At 44.9% G+C, this 21,949-nt stretch overlaps 6 protein-coding genes across 8 annotated transcripts; 2 read left to right on the top strand and 4 right to left on the bottom strand.

The window, feature by feature from the left end:
• Window positions 1-42: 42 nt before the first annotated feature.
• On the bottom strand, window positions 43-2,624 carry ndufv2 (NADH:ubiquinone oxidoreductase core subunit V2). Its single transcript, XM_049747918.1, has 8 exons — window positions 2,467-2,624; window positions 2,189-2,242; window positions 1,404-1,466; window positions 1,100-1,216; window positions 851-1,019; window positions 462-571; window positions 276-352; window positions 43-193 (listed from the first exon to the last, which is right to left on the bottom strand). The coding sequence occupies exons 1-8, from the start codon at window positions 2,506-2,508 to the stop codon at window positions 100-102; spliced, it is 726 nt and encodes a 241-aa protein (XP_049603875.1). The 5' UTR covers window positions 2,509-2,624; the 3' UTR covers window positions 43-99.
• Window positions 2,625-3,241: 617 nt separating this feature from the next.
• On the bottom strand, window positions 3,242-8,892 carry ralbp1 (ralA binding protein 1). Of its 2 annotated transcripts, none has more exons than XM_049747752.2 (10): window positions 8,771-8,892; window positions 7,650-7,941; window positions 6,702-7,145; window positions 6,262-6,611; window positions 5,994-6,155; window positions 5,687-5,818; window positions 5,515-5,625; window positions 5,263-5,384; window positions 5,076-5,196; window positions 3,242-4,844 (listed from the first exon to the last, which is right to left on the bottom strand). In XM_049747752.2, exons 2-10 carry the CDS (start codon window positions 7,897-7,899, stop codon window positions 4,542-4,544), a joined length of 1,995 nt encoding a protein of 664 aa, XP_049603709.1. In that variant the 5' UTR covers window positions 7,900-7,941; window positions 8,771-8,892; the 3' UTR covers window positions 3,242-4,541. The 2 variants fall into 2 exon arrangements, with proteins under 2 accessions (XP_049603709.1, XP_049603710.1); XM_049747753.2 differs by having other exon boundaries at window positions 8,777-8,884.
• Window positions 8,893-8,998: 106 nt separating this feature from the next.
• dnaaf6 (dynein axonemal assembly factor 6) lies at window positions 8,999-10,683 on the bottom strand. Of its 2 annotated transcripts, none has more exons than XM_049747939.2 (6): window positions 10,412-10,683; window positions 10,280-10,346; window positions 10,113-10,218; window positions 9,885-9,981; window positions 9,701-9,786; window positions 8,999-9,584 (listed from the first exon to the last, which is right to left on the bottom strand). In XM_049747939.2, the coding sequence occupies exons 1-6, from the start codon at window positions 10,523-10,525 to the stop codon at window positions 9,455-9,457; spliced, it is 600 nt and encodes a 199-aa protein (XP_049603896.1). In that variant the 5' UTR covers window positions 10,526-10,683; the 3' UTR covers window positions 8,999-9,454. The 2 variants fall into 2 exon arrangements, with proteins under 2 accessions (XP_049603896.1, XP_049603897.1); XM_049747940.2 differs by having other exon boundaries at window positions 9,003-9,584; window positions 10,430-10,683.
• A 32-nt stretch (window positions 10,684-10,715) lies between these two features.
• On the top strand, window positions 10,716-11,613 carry LOC125985266 (MICOS complex subunit MIC26). Its single transcript, XM_049747944.1, has one exon. It carries the CDS (start codon window positions 10,875-10,877, stop codon window positions 11,460-11,462), a length of 588 nt encoding a protein of 195 aa, XP_049603901.1. The 5' UTR covers window positions 10,716-10,874; the 3' UTR covers window positions 11,463-11,613.
• A 196-nt stretch (window positions 11,614-11,809) lies between these two features.
• eif3f (eukaryotic translation initiation factor 3, subunit F) lies at window positions 11,810-14,234 on the bottom strand. Its single transcript, XM_049747913.1, has 7 exons — window positions 14,069-14,234; window positions 13,700-13,770; window positions 13,370-13,587; window positions 13,210-13,301; window positions 12,907-13,043; window positions 12,406-12,519; window positions 11,810-12,295 (listed from the first exon to the last, which is right to left on the bottom strand). Exons 1-7 carry the CDS (start codon window positions 14,178-14,180, stop codon window positions 12,218-12,220), a joined length of 822 nt encoding a protein of 273 aa, XP_049603870.1. The 5' UTR covers window positions 14,181-14,234; the 3' UTR covers window positions 11,810-12,217.
• Window positions 14,235-14,552: 318 nt separating this feature from the next.
• Window positions 14,553-19,999, top strand: kcnj9 (potassium inwardly rectifying channel subfamily J member 9). Its single transcript, XM_049747221.2, has 8 exons — window positions 14,553-14,834; window positions 15,717-16,088; window positions 16,206-16,419; window positions 17,441-17,642; window positions 17,826-18,018; window positions 18,103-18,300; window positions 18,813-18,943; window positions 19,037-19,999. Exons 2-8 carry the CDS (start codon window positions 15,812-15,814, stop codon window positions 19,343-19,345), a joined length of 1,524 nt encoding a protein of 507 aa, XP_049603178.1. The 5' UTR covers window positions 14,553-14,834; window positions 15,717-15,811; the 3' UTR covers window positions 19,346-19,999.
• The last annotated feature ends 1,950 nt before the right edge of the window (window positions 20,000-21,949 follow it).

Here is a 21,949-nt window from a genome sequence, read left to right on the forward strand (position 1 = left end):
AGCAAAGGATAGGCTGTTGGAGCTGAAATGAAACTGACCAAGTACAGTCATTGCATTTATTTACATATACTACTTTTGGACAACGAATCAGCATGTCTACTACAGGTCCGGCCTCACACCAAAGCCGGGCCCTTTAGGAGGTTCTGTCAATGAGGTCAGTCCGCCGGCAGGCTCGCAGGAGAAACGGCCGCTTCTGCATCAGGAAATGCAAATATAAATAAATGAGCTCAGTCAGTCGGGGTTCATGGATAAGCTAAAACGAGTTTGGATTTTACCTGGGCCCTGGTGGCGGGACTCTGCCTGCTCTGAGCTCATCAATTATGTCCTCCATGTCCTTTGGGGTGAGGTCCTCCTAGGGGGACAAACGTATATTCAGGTTTTTTGAGATACAAGCCTTTGTGTAGTTACCAAGGTGAGCATAATTACTAAACCAGCAACTTGTGAATGGATGCGGCACTCACGTAGTAGTTGTCATTGATCTGCACCATGGGTGCGTTGACACAAGCGCCGAGGCATTCCACTTCGATGAGCGTGAACATCTTGTCCGCCGTCGTCTCGCCCACCTTGATACCTGTGAAGGACACACACCAACTATTGAGTGAAAAATACTTGACTGGGTCAGTCCGAGCTTTGGCGAGTGTGCGTGTCTGCATGCAAGCTGTGGCCGACAGCAGTTCCTGTGCTCTTTTGTGTTTTACTGTTCTCATTGTGTTGAATAAAACATCTGAAAAGTTCATCAGTGCTGTGGCTCATTTTCCCCTCGCAATCGGTATGTTCCCGCGCACAAAAAAATCCACTCGGGCTGGTGTTCACGAAGTGCGCGCCGTCGATAGGCGTCTGTCCTCCTCACCTAGCTTGTTCTTGATGGCCTCCAGGATGCTGTCCGAGTTGCACAGCATGCACGGTGTGGTGGTGCAGATCTGGATGAAGTACTTGCCCACGGGCTGGCGCAGGAACATGGTGTAGAAGGTGGCCACCTCGTACACCCTCATGGGAGCGACTTCCAGCACCTCGGCCACCTAGCAGACACAACCGACGCTGGTCAAAGGGCCTTCCCTGTTGTTTTGCCTTTCTCATAACCCATGATGGCGAAACTTGCCTTGTTCATGACGCTGACGGGGAGCCATCCGTGTTGCCTCTGGGCCAAATCCAACACGGGAATGGTGGCTGCTTGCTTGTGGCCAACGGGGTACATGGAAATGATAGCTTCAATTCTCTGTGGACAAAACAAAAGATGTCAGAGGATGACAACACAAATGGAGACAACCGATAAATTCAGCTGTACTAAAGTAATGTGAATACGAACGTTATGTTCTCACAGCTGTTTTGGTGAAGTAACTTTGATGAAATGCAGAAGTAGTGGCACACATGACATTTCAGTAGTAAAAGTTGGAAGCGGTTACCTTTTTATTCTCCTCGGTGAACTCGAACGGCGTGTCGGCATTGTTGTCCGGCGTGTCTCTGTGCTGAAAAGACGATCAGGAGAGAAGACGATGCATTTGTTTAAAAAATGCAAACGCTGCAAAAGTGCGGCACCACCTCCAGAGTGGAACGCAATCTGCTCCATGACGCTGGATTTCTTCCTTGTTATTGCCCTCAATTCACAGATTTATGCATTTGAGGCATTTTTATTTTAGACAAGTAGAACAAGACAAACATGTTGCGGAGGCGTTACTGTCAAGGGACAGCGCAACCATGGTATGTTTCCATTGTGTTCTTTCCGTCTCGCAGGCGGGCAGCAAGATCCCAGTGGAAATTTGCAACCTTTTGGGAATTTGCTCGGAGATAACAACCTTCCATTATCATCCCCTCGGGGAGAGAATATGGCGATGTCATCGGTGGGCATGACAACCGATTAACGCCACAGGTGGCTTTTTTCCTTTATCTCAAAACTGTGCCACAAGTCGCACGAATGGCACGCGAGGTCCCTCTTCTGGTACGCCAAAGAATCACTTGTGATTAATATTGAATTTATGGAACGTGATCGACCTATTTGTATCAATCTCAATTATGTTAGTTCTGAAGTAAAGCTAAGCGTGCTAGTTTGTTCATTAAAAATTGAATCTGTACGGTTAGAGGTTTTACCATGGCAACATACTTTTATGAAAACAAACTTTGGGAACAACGTAGAAGTGAAATTATTACGTTCAGATGTCATTTACAAATCCAGCTCGAGCGCTTGACTCACCACAAAGATGCCCCCAGCTCCTGCGCGAGCAGCAGATCGATGAAGACACCTCACCTGAGAAGTAGAGAACGAGCATCTTGAGTTTTTATTTCATTAATTAATGTTGACAGAAAAGACTCAAACAAGTATCCCCTCGCAAAATCAACCGGCTAGCATGCTCTCGTTAGCTGTTAGCTAAGCGGCCTTCCACCGCTTTGCCCTTGTGAGGAGTCAATCTTAGCGTGAGACTAAAATAACCACAAATACGCGTAAAGTGGCAAAATATTTGTTTTACGCACAGTCTGAGAGACCGCAGATCGAGCCAAGGAGGACAAAAACATCCCGAGGGTTGACGTTGGGTCCCGATAGAGTCAAAAAACAGATGGGACGACCGCTGCTGGAGACATGAGCGATTCGTCGCTCGATTAACAATGCCTGACGTCGGACTGACTTGCGAATGCGCAGAGCTAACAAATCGATCCGGTTTATTATTTATTTATTATTATTATGAACATAACAAAATTGTTAAAAAAGTGTATGCGTATTCACTGCTACTCCACCACACTGCTTGTACTGTATTAAATTGTTTTAAGTATGTAGATTGGGGTGGAAATGTTTGAAAGAACCACCAGAGGGCGCTATTTTCCCTTGTTTTCAATCTAGCTCAAAGGCCCTCGTTTCCATAATAATACAATATAAAATTTAAGGGTAAGGTTCAGCAACAGATGAAATATTTCTGAAATAGCATAGCTGTAATTTATAATGTATGGTCGTCTATACTGTGGAAGCTTTTAGTGGTCAAACTTAAAAACAAAAGAATGACAATTTTCAAAAACCTGATGTATTGGGGAAAAAAGTGAAGCCATTTCTTTTAAATCAGCATCAAAAGATACATTTGAAAGGCACATAAAGTCATCACTGGTTAAAAATAGTTTTTGATCAGTATAATCTAACAAATATGGAGTAGGAAAGAGTATGAAGCACTAAATTGCACACTTCTAGTTAGGTAATGCCAGGCGGAAAAGAGTTAAAACAAATTTCTTTGGCCATATTTGGATATAAATCGAACGTCACTCAGAATGGATGCTTTCTTTATTCCTCACAGCATATCAGTGTTTCAGTCACAGGAGGTTTTAATAGTAACACCATCATGAGACCAGATGCAAGCATACAAGTCCAATAATGCATGTATAAAACAATTAACGAGGGGGAGTAAAATGTAAATGGAAAATATGAAATGTCACAACCAAGCCAGAAGCGAACACTAGATTGTAAAAAAACAAAACAAAAAAAATAGCAAAATGCTTGAGAAAGACATCCATCCATCTTTTGAACCACTTATCCATCATACAAATTCCCAAGGAGATGATTGCACAGTAATACTCCTTCCAGCCATTTAGCTACAATATATTACCAGAAAGCTTTTTTTTTTTCAATCCAGGTATATCTTTGATTTAAATATTTTGAGCCATCATATATATTCAAAGAGGTTTAGTTTTATTAAATCATTTTGGCACAGTGTACTGTTGACATGAATTTAAGAAAATATGTGACATGGCAAAATATATGACATGACCGTCCGTCTCAGAGTATTTGTGGGCTTCTTGGTTAGTTTTAGACTTATCAAACCTTCTTGTGGGCCAAGCATGACCCATAGGCTGAAGTTTTGTGTTATCGAGTGCTTCTAAATCTGTATAAAAAAAAATATTATAATAATTTGTAGCAAGCCTTATGGACTCGCACGTTAAGAGAATCATCGTGGGCTTTCAAGATGTAGAATTATTTAGTCATAATGTTGATGTAAGATGAAGCAAAGATGAAAACATTTAGTTTTCAGGTTGACGAAAATAACCTGTCAGACGTTACTAACCAGTTCAAGCCACAAATGTCTGGGAGACTTTTCCAGCTCTGTAATTAATTAGTCAATAAAATTCACAATTAACAAGGTCAAAAATCAATTTGCAAGAAACTTCAGTGACACACACTACAAAGACCATGCCAAGGTCTTTCCAGATCTATAGTTATTCAGTCAATGCGCTCGCTGTAAGACGAAGTAATGACAAACAAATGTTTATATTTGCTTGAAAATGTCAAAATATGACCAAGCAGGTTCAAAATTAAATTCACAAGCCTTTTTATCGTCTCAAGTGTTATACAAAAGGCCTCCTCAAGCCTTTCCAGATTTGTAATTATTTAGTCAACCATGTCAAAATTCGCAACAAACTTGATTGACTCACATAATATTAAATGCCAGGGCAAGGTTTTTCCAGCTCTGTAATGATTTGGTCAATATGTCACTCACGTAAGCTGAAGCATTGACGCACAAACGACGTATGGTATGTTAGTAAGTGAACACCGTTCTTTCAACTTTGCCTCACATGTTGCCGTCCCGCCTGTCTTTGCTGGGCGACGGCTTGGGAGGATCCTTCACCGTCTTTCCGGCGGGTGCCACAACGGGGGCGGCGGTGGCTGTACTGCTACCGTTGCTGTCGGAAACCTTCGCTTGCTCCTCGCCGCCGCCACCTCGGGCCTCCGGGCTCGGCGGCTCGGCCGCGTGGGTTTGCTCTGCCGCCGTTGGCGGTGGCTTGTGGTTCTGGAGAAGGCGCAGCTGGACCCGCAGCTCCAAGATGGCCTCCTGCTCCTCGTGGATGGCTTGGTTCAAGTGGGTGTTCTTGTTCTATGACGCAAAAGTTACAGCGTTACCGTGGTGACAACCGCCATTTCATGTGAGCATCTTCAACCAGTGAGAATCTTAAGTGGATCTGGTCCTAAGATCATTTTCTCCCTCTACGTATGGTGGCAAAAAAAAAAACATGCACACTTGACTTAAGCATCATGAGATTTGTTGACATCTCCCAAAATGATGGCTTGAATTCACTTTCAAGGCATTTCTTTCCCTCCTCCTTACCTCCAGTTCCTCATTTTGCTTCTGAAGGTCCTCCAGGATCATCTGCAACTCCTCTTCATCCTCGCTTTCGCTCTCACTCTCGGACGAATACTCCTCGGTCTCGCTGCGGCCCTGCTGACGACTGGAGAGGAATATTAGGGCTCTACGTAGTTGCTACGACGTGAGGAAATTGCGGTCACCGTCCTACCTCTGGATATCCGCGATCTCCGCCCGCAGCCTCTCAATCTCCTCCTTCTCTGCGGCAATCTGTCGGCGCAATACTTGCTCCAGGGAAATTAACTCCTCCTGCTCTGTTAGGATCTCATTTTCCTGACCACACGTGGATACATTTGATTCATAATTTTAGACAGAGCAAAAAGATGAAATACACTTCATTCAAACATCTTGCTTATAAGTATCGGGTGAAAATGTTGCCCAAGGTGGCAAGGCACTCACTCACCTGTGCCAGTAAAAGGTTAACAACTTCCTCCTCATTTTCGGTCATCTCCTCTTTGGAAACGTCTTCCTTGGACAGGCTGGCGATCTCCTGGGCGATCTTAGTCTCGCACTCCTGAAGCGTCGCAAAGGTGAGTCACCCTCGGCAGTGACGTTTGAAAGTGAGCTTCTCTTACTTGTCGCTTGGCCTCCCTCAGTTTACGCTTGAGAGCGGTGAGGATTCTCTGGACCTCCCAAAGACGCTCCTCTTTGGACAAGTCCTTTACGCCAGCCTGCAGGTCTCTGTGCAGACAGTTGAGCAGGAACTCCTATAAGACAGCAAAGACACGGCAAAGCGCGCCATTAAACTGACTCCAATTTTCATCATTTCTAGATGTTTTAGCTAGCTAGCTATTTCTAGTGACGTCTCGCCATGAATTCTCAAAAAAAGACTAAGGTCAGCCAATCAACAGACGAGAAATGAACATTTATGCATCTTCTCACCTGCCGCCTGATCTCCTCTTTGATGCTATCCTGAGTCTCGGGCAAAGCCGGCATGGTGGCCATGTTGGACCAGCGCAGCGGACGCACTGCCTGCCTCAAGACCACGTCACCAAACAGATCCTTAACGTGCGTGAAAAACATGTAGAGGACTCTGTTGCCGATCTGAAAGAATGGTGAGCGGGAAGAGGGTTTATTTACTGAGAACTGCTATTATTTGATTTAAAAAAATAAATAAATAAGACAAAGCTATGCAAAAAGTGACAGCCACCTGTATGGTGGGGTTGAGCACGATGGAGATATTCTGGATGTTCATCTTGGTGTCGGCCTCCTTGGCGATGACGTGATCCATGTGGGTGATCAGCCAACTGAGCAGGAGGCGGCTCTCTTGCGGCGCTTCGGTCAGCAGCCGCTGGAACTCGCTCACCTTGTCGGCTTCCCCCTGCCGGCCGCACGCATCCTCGAAGCGCTGCGGCAGGTCTCGGCCCAGCAGGTTGTCGGGTAGCTCGCGCAAGTACTGCTTGAGCAGGCTGGCCACCGTGTGAGGATCGTACTCCTCCAGGCACGGACACTCCTCCCGGTCGTATGCCGCCTTCAGCTCGTCCACCTTGGACTTCATACCTGATGAAAAGGAGTGTTAGCAAGTGTTGTTTGTTCTTTCTGACTGTCCGCTATTCCAAAACTCCAGTCCTACTCATGGTGTTAGCATACCTGAGACGCGATAGATGCCCTCACACTTCATGCCGTAGTTCTCGATGTAGTCCACACACTCCCTGAAGATTGCGGGAAGCTGTATGCCATCGTATAGCGCGGTCCGCTTCACCGCCTCCGCAAGGGGGACACCGAAGATGGGCCTGAAGGCAGGCATCTCTGCTGGCAATGTTTCTACCTCACCGGCAGGGGTGCCAGCGACGGAGGGCTTCTTCTTCTTCTTTTTCTCCTTCCACTGTTTGACCACATCGGCAGCCGTCAGGTCCTTGGACTTCTTGTCTTTGACTTCCTTGGGACCCTTCTCCTTCACTTTGAAGTCCTTCTCCTTCTTCTTGGAGAAGCTGGGTTTCTTAAATACGTGGATGCCCTTGGAGCGCTTCATCTTGGACGGGCTCTCGGCCTCATCTGCCGAGCTGTCCTCCTGGAAGGCGGCATATCCTTCCGCTGGGTTGCAACCGAGAGCGAGAGAGGGAGAGATAGCCCTGGTTAGTTGTTCTACATGAGAAACAGGAAGGGAGGGAGGGAGGAAGGGTGCTTGGAAAAAAGAGGTCAGCCAGTAATGTAGAACAACTCTCTTGTGCCTTAACCTCCCTAATTGTATTTATAGTCTTAAAAAAACAATCAAAGTTCACTTAGGCCAGCAGGTTTCAAAAACAAAAGGTTGGTGAACGGGCGAGAGCGTCCCCAAACTGTCCGACATGTTTGGACGGCAGAGCCAAAAACAAATGAGCGCTCGCTTGACGTTGCCGTGGTTACCCTGTCAAAAAAACTTTGATCAAGTGGCAAAGAGGATGTTGCCCACTGAGGAAAACTGTAACAATAAATGATATAAATAATACATACAGATTAAACAATACATCAAAATATTCTCCTAATTATGTCAAATTATAATTAAAGTTGGAACCAATAACACACTTTCACAATTCTATGACCATTTTTGCCACTTACTGCGCTTCTCCTTCTTCTTAAATTTGTTCTTCTTCTTGCTGTGCTCTTTGTCATCATCTGACACGTATGCGTCAGGCGCCTCATGGTGGAGACCATCGTGCGGTGGCGATGGGTCACCGGTGCGGTACAACCCAGGAAACTTGGTGGGGCTGATCTCCTCGGAGCTGGGGGTGCGCGCCACGCCACCCGGGTGCTCAGCTCGCCGCTGCTCGGCGGGGCTGCTGCTGGGTGGCAGGAAGCACTCTGTCATGATGGCAGGGTCGCGCCAATCATGCCGGTCTTTCCATCACACCTGGGGAACAGTCATAGACTCAATTTTGTCAGTCCTGCAGGGACGTAGCTATCAAATAATTTCACATTTTTTTCTTTTACTTGACACATTACTGTCAAAATTACGACTCCTTTCATTAAAAATGGTCATAAATAATACTGTACAACTTCTACAGCCAACACCTTATTGGGAAAAAAGCTAGTACCGTAAAGAAACCTCTGCAACGGAGATCTGAAGCTCTGAACATATCAAATCTACTAAGAACTAAGACTTGACTTTTTAAGTGGAACTGTAGCTATAAATAATTCCAGTCTTCCAATAACAAAGCAGCAATAAACCACCAATAAGGAGATTATGTGAATAAACTTTTAATTCACCTAGTTACCGGAATGCAAAGGAGTCTTAAAAGTCTTGATTCATCAATATTTCTACAATAACACACTCAAAACTACGAGGAAGCCACTTTGTAATGTGTTTTTATATATTAAGCTTAACTCTTTAAACAACACTTGAAATATGAATTAAGTATGGCCTCATTTAGTTACAACAGTGATTCTGTTGTAACATTGTAATAGAAACAAGCGGTAAAGATTGAGCGGATGTAAGCGAAGTTTTTACAGATTCTCCTTGTTTTATACACGAGTATAAACTAGGTATTGTCAGGAAAAGTGTTTTAAAAAGAACAGGCTAAGCACTGAATTGAAGGGGATGTTTGTGCTAACGATACTGCAGCTTTGCTAGCCGACAAATGCCACTTCCGTTAGCTTGTTTCGCTAATCTTTAAAGCAGACATTCAACGAAGTTTTATTTAAAACACTGTACTGACGAAATAAGTATATGAAGTGATCACCTTTACCAAGTGTGGTCAATTCCACAGGGTTGAAGTTTCCGGTTATCACGAATAGTGAGTTGTGTATGTGCGTGTGTGTATCCTTAGTTGTGTACTAAATAAAGCCGTCTGCGCCTGCGCAGCGGAACAGGTGCATGCCGGGAAAGTTGGGAAAGCGAGACTGCTCCAATTTAATAACTAGACACATAAATATAATATTTCTTTTTTTCACACGAACCTAAGTAAAAGTTAGGTGTTTTTTTATTTTACTTTATTTTTGTTATTTGATTACAACGTTTGTCAAAAAAAATACAAGTATTATACATTGAAGAGTGAAAGCACTATATTGCAGCTATCATTATACTGCATTACACTGCAAAGACAAATTGTGCATCAAATTCGCGCAAATTGTCTTCACTTTTAATATCTTTTTTTAAATATTTGACCAGTTTTTACTCGTCTGATTTAAAAGCAAGTTATTTGTCAGTTTGTTTTGTAGCTTTTAGTGTATATAATATGAGGTGCTCATACATTTATTTGCCTTGACAGTCATAATGGCCCTCCGAAAGAAGCTATGACTACAACGCGGCCCACGAAAGAAATGAGTTTGACACCCCTGCTGTATTAGAAGCATTGTCTACGTTAGTTGTCAGCCATATATTCAATAGAATTCGGTCTGGGTGCGATCTTGTGGGCCGTCAAGTCTCACTGCATGTTGATGGCGTCCAGTGGTCGATTCATCAGCAGCGTCACCTCTAGCTCCTCTCGTTCACTAAAAAACTGAGCCTTGCCCTCCTGTTGGTGAACAGGGTGTGGAAGGTGGAGGCCCAGTCTACTATAATATTGAGACACAGGATATGCAGGTTGATGTTGAGATCATGTCACATAGGCTAGGCAGAGCCACACCCTCCTAGGAACCATTTTGGAGAGATTAGACCTCATGTTCCTTACTATTTCGGTGTCCGAAGATCAAGAAACTTTTCTTTCACCTCCAGAGTCACGTCGTCCGCTTTGCTGTCTGGAAGTTTGATTTTCACCTGATGGTAGAAATATCCAACAAAAAGATTTTACAGTTATGTGTCTTGAATGGGTTCAGAATATAAGGGTCGCGCATACGCATAATGTGATTTATTACCAACATTGCTTCACAGCACATGGAGGAAGGGTCCTTTCTGCTTAAGCCCAAAAAAAGATCCTCTGTGCCGACATTTTGTTTGAGGATGATTTCATACCTGTACACAATCACAGAAAAAGTTTTATTTCATGTCTTATGGATTGATTAGTTTGGCCTCCAAATCAGACAATATGTCTAATTTAGCAGTAAAACGTAAATTTGGTATATCCATGTGTTGTGTGGACGTACTGAGGCTGCGGCCTTGGGTCAGTGATATCTTCGTACTGCGGGCCCTCAGCCACTTCTTCTTCGCTCCACACGTCTTTGCTGTTCTTCTTCAAATATGGCGACACCTCTAAAATACACATACAAATTGTTCTTAAAACGATTTTTTTTTTCCTTCACAAAGTAGTTACCTTCTTTCTCCTTTTTGGCTGAGGGGCCAATATGTCCAGGGCCCATTTTTGCCAAAGGAGGTACATCCTAGGAAAGATTTACAGTGAGAAAAATGACACTTTACATCAGAGGGGAAAAAAAACAACACTTACATGGGAAATTATACTCACTTGATAGTCTTCGTCATTTTCATCTTCTTGTTCAGGGGAAAGCAAGGCAGACAGCGCCTTCATATTGTTAATGGACGAGACGTCAAGATATTCCATTTCTCCTCAATGCTTAACTTGTATAGCGACTATTATTCTTCTGTGAAATATAATTCTTGCATGCAGAAAGTGCCGCTTGTATCATGTAAACGTCGTTGTTACCAAGGTAACCGTGACGTCACAGGAACAAGCGCTACAAAACGTGACGATAGCACATACAACGATCGAGAGGAATAATTTGTGTTGCTAACTATTACAGATGTACCAACAAGTGCAGGTTTGCGGATGAATTCCACACAACAAAACCTAAATGGCTTCTTAGTGATGTTGGTATAATTGGATGTGTTCGCTTTGAGGAAGAGTGTCCCTCCCGAGTCGCCGTACTGGCCACGCATGGCAACCCAGGATCATGTTGAAGGTGACAGGTAGACTCGTGGTCGGAGCTTTCAGTTTGGGGCCTGCCACCGTCTACGCCGCAGCCGGTGACGGAAATATGCCCCAGCCTGCAAAATTAAATTGGGAAGACCTGTCTCTGTACGCTGCACCGCGACAAGAGAAAGCCGCGCTCGAAGAGCCCGTCGCCGGGGAACTGGAGCAGTGTGTCGCCACCCTGCGGAAGCTCGCGGAGCCGTACACTACTTGGTGTCGGACAACGTACGACCGCATCGAACCCAAAGTCCAGCTGGCGGGCGACTCTTGGGCGTTCGTCAAAAACCCACCGGGGGATTTCCACGCTAAGGCCGGTATCATTGGTTCTACTGGCTTGCTGGGGCTGCTTCTCGCCAGACGCTCGCGGTTGAAAAGGGTCATCTACCCGGTGGTCCTTATGGCCACCACTGCCTCTCTGTATTACCCGGAACGTGCAGTAGTCATCGCCAGGTCAGCCGAGGACACCCTCTACGAGAAAGCCGTGAACGGCTACGCCGCCGTGGAGAACTTCATGAAGCCGCAAAACAAAAAGGCCGAGCCGGGCCTCGACTCTGCAGGGAAACGTTGAGGGAGGGTCGCCAAAGCAAGAAGACAAAAGCAGCTGCAACACCCGGGTGCACTTGTTCACTCCTGCGTTTTGTACCTAAATAACTCAGGCTGGACAGTTAGAATGTATATTAATGCAGAGAATTAATAAATAACCACAAATTTCAAACTCATGCAAGGCTACAGTGTTGCAAACCTGTTTTTACAGCAAACTGGCAACTTGTAAATTTAATATGCTGTATAACTTGTCACTGTACTGTCAACATTACAAATAGACTTTGATACAGGATCAAATCAAAACCAAATATCTACTGTGAAGAGTGGTGCCCATTCTAACTTATTTTTGCAAGAACCACATGGGAGACAGTATGCCCTTTTAAACACTTGCAAGTGGAGGGTCATTCGTCGCTGTGCATACAGCGATAATCGAATGAGTTCTGACTCTGGCCTCTTGCAAGAGCATTTTTATTGAGAGAAACAGGGTGGAGGTGAGAGTGGACAGGATGGGGTTGAAGCCCTTGACCTCTGAAGACAGGACAAGCTAGGTTATTTATTACAGGTTATATTCCAACATAAGCATAGGATCAAGATAACCTGTAAACCCTAACATCTACAGTACTGCCAATTTGTTCATACAGTTCAAAATAATGTGCCTGTAAAGTCAAATCATTGAGCAAATGACTCCACAAGGTACTTGGAGGGGAATAGTTTTGGGGCAAATTTTGCTTTAATTCATTTGAGAAAAGGAAAACTTGTACACAAAACTTAAATAGTGCCTCAGAGCAGCACCAGCTTCTCATTAAGGGCAATCTGTGCTTGGGTGAGGTTGGACAGGTAGGTCACCATCAGAAGGTCCTGAGAGGAAACATTTGACATGACATTACTTGACATGTTTTTGCATTCTTAGGAAAAACAAAAAAACAAAAACATCCATAACACATCCGTAAACAGAAAGACAAACGTACGTTGATGTTGGAGTTGATCATATTCTCAAAGTCCTCTGCCGAGATGGTGGGCACCTTGTTGACCAGGTCCATCAAGAAGCGGCCCACGCTGTTGTCCGCTGTCACCTTGCCGGACTGAGACGGATCAAGCGGTCACAATTAGTGGACTGCTCACTAATATGGAATTCTAGGAAGTACACTTGCTTCTTCCTGATCTGATTTGTGCCCACTAACTTTTATATTATGTTGGGAATCAACCCTTTTTCCTAGTCACTATACATGGATATTTTAATAAGTGAATGCCGTTTAGTCATTAATTGCATGATCATTGCTATTTCATAATTATGTGCCGGATTATAATTAGCATTACAGAGGGGATATCATACACTTGCTACACATTCAAATAGCACCCCCTAAAGGCAACCTTGGGCACTAAACAAGGGAGTGTTCTGAACACAGCCAACATCAACTTTCTGGAATTCCAAGACGGAGGCAATTGACAAAATGTCTGCTAGGACTCACCAGCACATCCTCAATGTACGCCAGCACGGTGGTCAGCATGTCCTGGACGCGGGCGGCCGAGCCAACCACCTGGGAGAGATCGGACGTCAGTCCCTTGGTGCGACCGGTAACGAGGCGTGTCCTCTGCAGAAGGTCCACTAAAAAAATAAACAACATTGTGAATGGAGATTTTTAATCATTCTACATTTAAGACAATGAAAGCCACATTTCCACCAAGCAGTGCAGCATTTTTGGTAACGTATCAACCGCTTAATTTGTTCACAGGCTGCTTGGTAGAAACATCAAGAGTGGTTCCTTCCTTACCGCCTATCCTCTCCGTGTCGTAGTACACGTATTTGACTGTGAGTGGAGTAAACATCACACCAACCGTCTTCCCTGGCACGCCCATCTGCGCACTGTGTAAGAGATGAAGTGTCAGCGTGCGGTCGCTCGCACAAAACAAACGAGGGGGGGGGGCATAGACCTGACGAAAGCGCGGATGTTCATCTTGCCACTCTGCAGAGCCGTGTCAGCTGTCAGGTGGATGGGGTTAGTGGCCTCGCGACTGTAATACTCGTGGATGAGCACAGAGTGCTCAGTAATGTCGAAGCCTGTGGCATACCAGCCGATGATGACCTCAGTGGGTGACACCCGCTTGTGAAGTTCGTACATACTCTTGGCAAACTCCATGTCCACGGCGACCTGAAGACAAGGAACGTCAAGTCAGGGGCTGGGCTGACAAGTAGCGTTGCGTACTGTACTGTTAACCCTTACCTACGTACAGTGACAACAATAAATAGTAGAGACAACGCACCTCGTCTTCAGACTCATTGTGGGGCACAGAGAAGCAGTTGGTCACCTCTATCGAGTGCTTGTCAATGGTACCTGAAGGAGCACATGTTTAAATAACACGTAAAGTAAAGGTTTCATCTTACTGTTGTTAGCCACAGTCCGGCTAACACACACATTACAAGTACAACCGCATCAGTAACATCACAATCAATATTGCTCGTCCAATTTGTGTTTACCTCGTATAGTTTAGAGAAAATGACACAATTGGTTAAAACGATGGACTGGTAAGCATGGGCAGCATGCAGGCGTTAGCAGCAAACATGCTAACACTAGCACCAGGATAGGACGACGAGATAAAAATGAGCGTTTGAGTCATAAAATGGCTTCTTACCTAATAATGTACCAATCACGCGACTCGCTCCCTCATTTCGTCGCTCGTACGAGTCACAAATCGAGGCGATAACGACGGGATGAACCTTCACAACCGGTCCGAACACCGACATTTTGGGAGGAGAAAAAGAAAGGAAGGACTTCTTCGTCCCATACTTCGGATAACCGTCTAGCATTCTAACATTATACCGCCATCTGCTGGGTTGGAGTGTGTATTACACGAGCAAATTACATTCTCAATTTTATTTTCTGTATATAAATGGAAATATGTGATTTTTAACCTTTTAGTGTCTTCTGGGTCACTTATATTGATGGATTTCATGTTTTGTCTCGTGAGTGAATAAGTCGTATACCATAGATTTCCACACAGCTATATTTTATTAGTGTTTTCTTTGAACAGGCTTAATAGCACAATTTTGAAGGCGCGAAGGGGCAAAGTATTCATGTTTTAAAATAGATATCGACAATTGCTGTAATTTCACCACACTTCGCCAAAGCGCGATGCGAGGGGCTGGGCTGACGACACCTGCCCGCCTCCATCGTATCACGCACGGCGGAAGACTCTTCCACCTCACCGCCACAGCAAGCCGCGAGGATCGAGAAGGCGGCCGCGCAAGGTCCATTTTTAGGGTGAAGAGATCTTTTTTCCATCCCTTTCGGTCCTGGAGGATCTACCGGATCGATGGCGAAAATGGACCGACGCGTCGAACCACCGTTCCATACGATGAATACCCATCTTCTTCTTCAAATGAGGGTAAACTAATCAGGTTAGAGATTTCATTATTTTAATACGCAACCAATTTGTTGATTAAATGTGCACCATTGCTTGTGGCCATCAACCCCGTTCACAAATCGTGGCCAATCTCTCAACGGGCGACATTGCGATTGCCTCCATCAGTGTCACCACGATGGACGCACATAAACAAAAATCAATTGTATTGTGCAAATAGACTTGTTATTATGACTCAAAAATAACGGAGTCATTTTTTTAAACGGTAGGCCCTGCTGCGTGCATTATGTAAGACACCTGAGACGGCCTGCTGTGATAGCAATGTACGTTGAAATAAGCATACACACGCACATAAACTCTCTGTCTCTCTCTCTCGCTCTCTCGCGCACGCACGCACACGCACGCGCACGCACGCACATCCACTTCACCCCAGCTGCTGTATAAAACATGCAAGATTTGATCATCACAATGCTTAGAGCAAATAGGGATGAATTTTAAATTCTGCAATAATAATAATTAGAAAGGGAAAACTACTTAACAGACGAAAGAAAACATAATCCACGAAACATATATTTTGGTGCGGATTGTACATTTTTACTCCATACACATTTTAAAACTTGCATTTTTCTTGTAGGGGTTATTCCGTTATATATGATGGAACATTAAGACGGTTATTGTTAATAGTATTAGCGCCTTTGTATGTCTTTACCTTATCCACAGAACAGAAAGGGCAAGAAAAATAAACATAAATTCTTTCATCAGAGGCCTTCAGCCATGGCAAAATATGTTGCTAATCCAAATAATGGTTTAGTCAACTCTCATCATATTGCATATATTTTATTTTTGTTTCCAGAAGAATCATTCATTCATTGTGACAGAACAATAGCTTGACTTGCATGTTTCCCTTCTCATGTTTCAGCAAACAAATGGTAGTACAACCAACATCCAGTGGACAGAGTGTACCAAAGTGACATTTCAATAACACTATATTACACAATCGATTACACGCGAGTCATGGCTGTGGAGAACTCCGTCCTGCCCCCGCGCCCGGACTCGCTCTCATTGCCCGTGGACCACAAGCCGGAAGGGGACCAGGAGACGGTCAACGAGGCCCCGATGCCTCCTGCCGACGGTGTTTTCAACGTGTCTGAGGAGCTGGGCCACGTTGTCACCAGTGAAGTGCCCAAAGTGAAGCGGTCGTTCCAATCCAAGATGGCCGAGCGGGAGGCCACAGTCAATCAGACCAGGAAGAAAATCCAACCGGAGAAAGAGAGAGGGCGATTTGGGTGGGGTGAGTGACCTTCAAGACTTTTGGTCAGTCAGTACCTTTTATGGACGTTGACCTAAAACGACCCCCAAAGGGTCAACAAAAACGGTAGCAGCATTTGTCTCGTTGTCTTTGTACCAGCTCGCGCTCGACGCAAGAGGCAGCGCTACGTGGAGAAGAACGGCCGCTGCAACGTGCAACATGGCAACATGCGGGAGACCTACCGCTACCTGACTGACATCTTCACCACGCTGGTTGACCTCAACTGGCGCTGCTCGCTCTTTGTCTTTGTCATGGCCTATGCCGTCACGTGGCTCTTCTTCGGTGCCATTTGGTACCTCATCGCCTATTGCAGGTGAGCACTGGCCTCCATTCATTGATTTAATTACCATTTAGTCAAGAATTTGATCTTAGCTCAACAATCCGATGAACCCGCGCTTTTCTTTTACGATACAATGCTATAAATAAATCAAAAGTAATATCACTTGACTGTGCGCTTCGCCAACAATATTTATTACGTTTTAGTTTCTGCTGGGGTGCTCAAAATGCTAATTGGCAAACTATTTGTCTTCAAGACAATTAGGTAATTATTTAGCGAGCATTAGCTAAGGCGTACGTCGAGCAAAGCTGCTATGTACTCGCCTTGTGACATCCTATTTATTGCCAGACACGACTAATGGAGCGCCCCAATCCCGAACTTGGCGGGACATCGATACAACAAAAGCACATCTTTTAATTAATCGACCACGGGGGCTGCATCACCTCTTATGAACTTCTGGGTGAGGAAAACCTCCGAGGCGTTTCTGCTGCGAAGGCTGAAAAGAAAAAGATGATGACCAAGCAGTCGTCTGATTACGGCCACGTGTCACTTCCCGCAGGAGCCGCGCTCCAATTAGCTAAGGGGCTGACCTCGTAAAATCCTGACCTTATCGTATCAATGGAGGGCCAACGGCAGCTGCGGCAGAGAGCTGCTGCTTCTTCTGCACTTCCTCGCTCACAGACGCTGCTTCATATAAAAGACACCCCCCCATGAAATATGCTCAGACCACCCATCCCTCGAAGGCAACATCCAGTGAATCTTTATCGGCGTTTTCTGAAGAATTTGGGTGGTTTGTAATCATCGTTTTGTATGGTTTTGCGAACCCTCTGAGATATCCTCGGCACCCCATGGAAAAAAACATCCTGTGTTCAGAAAGGCAATAAAACTCATTTGACTTGTTTAACTATTGAGCCGTGAATGAACAGCTGCAAGGAGCTTGACTTTCACAAAGCCAGTTCAAGACAACGTGGATAAATGAACGAATAAATGAACAAAATGGACCATCCGTATTTTATGATCGGATTTGATCGTGTGACTCCATGGTCATCATCCTTAGGGGCGATCTGGATCACCTGGAGGACGAGACGTGGACACCGTGCGTCAACAATGTCAACGGCTTCATTTCGGCCTTCCTCTTCTCCATCGAGACGGAGACGACCATCGGCTACGGCCACCGCGTCATCACCGACCAGTGTCCCGTGGGCACCATGCTGCTGCTGCTGCAAGCCATCCTGGGCTCCATGGTCAACGCCTTCATGGTCAGCACGTGTTAAATTAGACTAGATTTATATTTTGGAGGAATTTAAACCATTTCAGTGGTTGTGGCTGATTTGTTCACATGAGTGAAATGATTCAGTGCAGAATGTGACACTGTGAAATGCACAGCTTGTCAGCCATTTTGTTCGGAAGTTGATCCCTGACGTGATGTGGTATCGGCGCAGGTGGGCTGCATGTTCGTGAAGATCTCGCAGCCCAACAAGCGGGCCGAGACGCTGGTGTTCTCCAAGCACGCCGTCATCTCACTGCGGGACGACAAGCTGTGTCTGATGTTCCGGGTGGGCGACCTGCGCAGCTCGCACATTGTGGGCGCTAACATGAGGGCCAAGCTCATTAAGTCCAAGCAGACGCAGGAGGGTGAGCCTGCCGTAGAATTCCATAGTAGCGTCCAATAAATAAATAGATAAATCATTTTTCACCTTCTGCGTCTCCTCTTTGAAGGCGAATTCATCCCCCTGGATCAGACGGACATAAGCGTGGGCTTCGAGACGGGCGACGACCGCCTCTTCCTGGTGTCGCCGCTGGTAATATCGCATGAGATCGACGCTCGCTCGCCCTTCTGGGACATGTCACAGTCGCAGCTAGAGAAGGAGGACTTTGAGATTGTGGTCATCCTCGAGGGAATGGTGGAGGCAACAGGTGAGAATGTTGAAATTTTGAAATGCTCAAAGCAAAATAATACAATTGCAAAATGCTGATACTTTGTGCTATCAAACTTTTAATCTCATACATCTACTCTCCCTAATGGGTAACAAAAAAAGGTGCAAAGATACGTTTTATCGCTCTAATTGTTCTTGCTTGCGTTGTGAAATACATTAAAAAAAAAACAACGTGGTCATTTTAATTCAAAGTGGTATTAAACCTGAAAACGACGTGGCCCAGCAAAGCTCTTTAAATGATTCCCTAGCGGCAAAATGGCCTCCAAAGGGGCCGATAAAAGTTTGGAGCTATTCTTTGACGCTACGTGGGTAAAAATGCCTATTGATTTCCTTGCTCAGCAACTTCCAATGAGATCATAACTCTGCCGCAGAGAATATTCATAATAAAAGCTCGTCGTTCATCACTCGATGCGTCACTTAAATTGTTCTCTCTTGGCTCTCGGCCCAAAATGGCCGCGAGTAACACGTGTCGTGTTTGCTCCCTGTGTGCAGGCATGACGTGCCAAGCCCGAAGTTCCTACTTGGCTGAGGAGGTGCAATGGGGCCACCGCTTCAGTCCCATGATGTCGCTGGCTGAGGGCTTCTTCGATGTTGACTACGGTGCTTTCCATCACACCTTCGAGGTACTCCTGGTGATGATTGATCATAGTAATCATAATGATCATGATTACAAACATGTGACGTATGATGTCAACAAAAAAATCCTCCAAATCCAGGTAGACACGCCCTCCTGTTCGGCACGAGAGCTCTCATTGGCTGCCGCCAGGCTGGACGCTCACCTCTACTGGTCCATCTCCAGCCGGCTGGACGAGGAGCCCACCCTCGTCCAGCAAGCCACCGAGGAGCCGCCTCCGCCACCGCAGGCACCTCCACCGCCACAAGCACCGCCGCCTGAGAGCACCCTAGCCAACGACAAAGCGGAGGCGCCCACCTTCATCGTGGGCGAGATGACTGATGTCAACGCTCCGCTGCCGGGGCTCGGCGAACTCAACGGCAGCATCCAGTCGGCGGCCTGCGAGGCTTAAAATCCAGAATGTTTACATTTTGCTCTTTTGTTTAGACCTCCACAAGGAGACAATTTCTTTTTCTCATTTTAGATAGCACATGTGGACGTTTCTCCTTTGAACCACCCTGGCGGTTTGAATAAGTTTATTATACGTACAGTGGACACATTTGCTCATATTTGATTCGCCTGTAGGATGTAAACATCTTAAGAAAGACATTCTGCAAGCAACTCTGAACACTAAGGCTTATCTAGCAGGGCGCTAATAGTTCTCTGTCTGATGTCACACAGTCGGTAGTTGCACTTGTATTAATCAGGGGGAAACCAAATGTATCATGAAGTGAATCTGCTTTGCTAGTATTTTTCGGCAGCCTCCTGCCCACCGAGAGGCGCTGTTTGTCTGAGACATTCCTACAACAGCTGGACATATAGGTCAAAGGTTATCTGTGGTGTCGTATATAGCGCAGGGATTATATTTGTCTTTAGTCTTGGGAGTATTCAGACTTTTGTTCAGGTGCTTAGATCAGATATTTTTATCTGAGACAGTGGCCATTAAGGGACAAAAACCAAAACAGTATACGCCAACTTTGTTTTGAGGCATATGATGATGAAATTTGTGATTGTTTATTCCAATTATTCTTCGACATCAGACATTACAGTAAAGCATCTGACGCTACAGGAGACTCTCGGCCCTATTTTCGTGCCGTCAGGGCAGTTTTCTTTCTTTTGGTATTTTTGGAGACGCAAGTTAGAAAGGGGTGTTTGCGCCGTTGTGAGTGAACACAGTCGACTAGTTTCCAGGCCGATGAATGGCTCCGATCATTCCCTTTTAATTCACCGCAGGAGAACCACGTGCTCAAGTCAGTGCAGAAGACTGAAGAGGGCAAAGTGTGTTTCTAAGGAACTACAATCAGGCGTCCACTGTAAAGAGCTATTATGGATTATCACTGCGAAGAAGGAGTGAACCCCCCTATGGACCAGCTGACACCACAATAGGCCATTTGACACTACAGTAGACAATCTGAGCAAACATCTGACACAACTGCGGACCATCTATGAATGCAGAGTAGAACTTCTGACCAGTATTAGTCATATGACGCAATCGTGGACCCACCTGATACTAAAATATGTGAAGTGGGCAGGCCATCAGACACGTACGTAGACCATCGGAAATGACAGTAGGCCATCAGACACGACTCTAATGCTATTTGAATAGCAAAATTAATTCCTGGCCAAAGTGCTATTGAAGCACAAGTCACAACCTAATTGTGTATAAACGTGATGTTTTTACTCGATGCTTTTAGTAACAGTAGCCTATATGATGCGTATTCAAATATAAATACAATAATGAAAAAATAATAAAGTATATTCCAGAGTATCTGTGTTCTGTCAGAATTGATGCTGGTGCCAGACAGGAGAAATCAGCAGATTGGGTTACTAGGCAGAATCACAGCTGGATTAATTCCTCAATCTGGCCGCTAGAGGAAGACAAACATCCCCAAGACTTGAATCTGATCCTGGCTGTCATGCGGCCTTATTGGTGCTGTTTTATGAGATGGGGAAACCATCAGCTGTCTCCTAGGCAACCAGGGTTGGGGACAAGAGAGTGTGTAGCAGTGTGTGTGTACATCCATTTAAGTGTGTGTGTGCGTGTTTTGCAGCAGACATTCAATGGGGCTCATGGACTATAAGGGTAGGTCATTAACAAGTGACGTTTGCTGAGATGGGGAGCCTGGTTTTTACCATAGTGACCTTAACATTCTAAGTGACCTTGACATCCACGTACGTAGAGCCATGGAGGGATGACGTTTAAAAAAAAAAAAAAAAAGACAATAGCAGTCATCTGTGACCCATTCAGTCCCAAAATAGAACAAGAGGAGGCAAAGCGGGTGACTTCAAGGTTTAAAAGGGTCGAAATCTACAATGATCAAATCTCTGCACAATTCTGTGCAAATTTTTGTGACCGAGACAAATGATAAAAGTCTTTCCACTATGAACATGACCTTCAACTTGTACAGCTCTATGGAAACAAACAATGGAGACAATAAGGTTGCATAAGTGTGGACACCCTCTTATACATGAGCATGTAGCTGTGTTTAGAAATAACCAATCTCATTCAAACTGATATTAACTTGGATTCAGTACAGTGCCTTTGATTACTCCCAAATAAAGTTCAGATGTTCTAGTATGCTTTTTCTGACATCTTACACCACAAGCCATATTATTATTATGATGATAAAAACTTGATATGCTGGATAACAGATTTCGAATCGGCGTCGTTAAAAGAAAATTCATTAAAAAAAAAATATTTAAGAAAAATTTAATCATTTGTTGACCAGTGTCATTAAATTGACACTTCTTCACACACTCACACTTAAAATCTGAGAAGTTACAACAATGCTTTTGAAACTTTACAAGGGGGCAAGACACATATTTTACATTCCAAAGATCTCACAGAAGCACAATCGTAGATACACAAAAGTCTCAATTTAACCACAATTTAACTTACTCAATGTGAAATTTTGGCCTGTTTGACTAAACTTGGTTGGCAACAGGTGGATTAATAGTACTTTAATTCTAGTGCATGGGCATTTAATTATTCTGCAGCATATGCCACTGCTATAGA

This window comes from Syngnathus scovelli, chromosome 17 (assembly GCF_024217435.2).
Source record: "Syngnathus scovelli strain Florida chromosome 17, RoL_Ssco_1.2, whole genome shotgun sequence".
NCBI lineage: Eukaryota > Metazoa > Chordata > Actinopteri > Syngnathiformes > Syngnathidae > Syngnathus > Syngnathus scovelli.

Bases quoted from the DNA above. Each gene is read 5' to 3' on its own strand.
- ndufv2 (XM_049747918.1), bottom strand. From the start codon at position 2,508: ATGTTTTTGTCCTCCTTGGCTCGATCTGCGGTCTCTCAGACT. The intron at 2,243-2,466 runs GTGCGTAAAACA...TCTACTTCTCAG, and splicing joins GATCTGCGGTCTCTCAGACT to GTGAGGTGTCTTCATCGATC. The intron at 1,020-1,099 runs GCAAGTTTCGCC...TGTGTCTGCTAG, and splicing joins CCGTCAGCGTCATGAACAAG to GTGGCCGAGGTGCTGGAAGT.
- ralbp1 (XM_049747752.2), bottom strand. From the start codon at position 7,899: ATGACAGAGTGCTTCCTGCCACCCAGCAGCAGCCCCGCCGAGCAGCGG. The intron at 6,612-6,701 runs GTATGCTAACAC...CCTTTTCATCAG, and splicing joins GGGCATCTATCGCGTCTCAG to GTATGAAGTCCAAGGTGGAC. The intron at 5,626-5,686 runs GTAAGAGAAGCT...GCGACGCTTCAG, and splicing joins TGAGGGAGGCCAAGCGACAA to GAGTGCGAGACTAAGATCGC.
- dnaaf6 (XM_049747939.2), bottom strand. From the start codon at position 10,525: ATGGAATATCTTGACGTCTCGTCCATTAACAATATGAAGGCGCTGTCT. The intron at 10,347-10,411 runs GTAAGTGTTGTT...AATCTTTCCTAG, and splicing joins AAGTGAGTATAATTTCCCAT to GATGTACCTCCTTTGGCAAA. The intron at 9,585-9,700 runs GTAAGGAACATG...TCAATATTATAG, and splicing joins GATCTTCGGACACCGAAATA to TAGACTGGGCCTCCACCTTC.
- LOC125985266 (XM_049747944.1), top strand. From the start codon at position 10,875: ATGTTGAAGGTGACAGGTAGACTCGTGGTCGGAGCTTTCAGTTTGGGG.
- eif3f (XM_049747913.1), bottom strand. From the start codon at position 14,180: ATGTCGGTGTTCGGACCGGTTGTGAAGGTTCATCCCGTCGTTATCGCC. The intron at 13,588-13,699 runs GTGCGTTGTCTC...CCTTGTCTTCAG, and splicing joins ACAATGAGTCTGAAGACGAG to GTCGCCGTGGACATGGAGTT. The intron at 12,296-12,405 runs GTACGTTTGTCT...GTTTCCTCTCAG, and splicing joins TGATCAACTCCAACATCAAC to GACCTTCTGATGGTGACCTA.
- kcnj9 (XM_049747221.2), top strand. From the start codon at position 15,812: ATGGCTGTGGAGAACTCCGTCCTGCCCCCGCGCCCGGACTCGCTCTCA. The intron at 16,420-17,440 runs GTGAGCACTGGC...CATCATCCTTAG, and splicing joins TACCTCATCGCCTATTGCAG to GGGCGATCTGGATCACCTGG. The intron at 18,019-18,102 runs GTGAGCCTGCCG...TCCTCTTTGAAG, and splicing joins GTCCAAGCAGACGCAGGAGG to GCGAATTCATCCCCCTGGAT.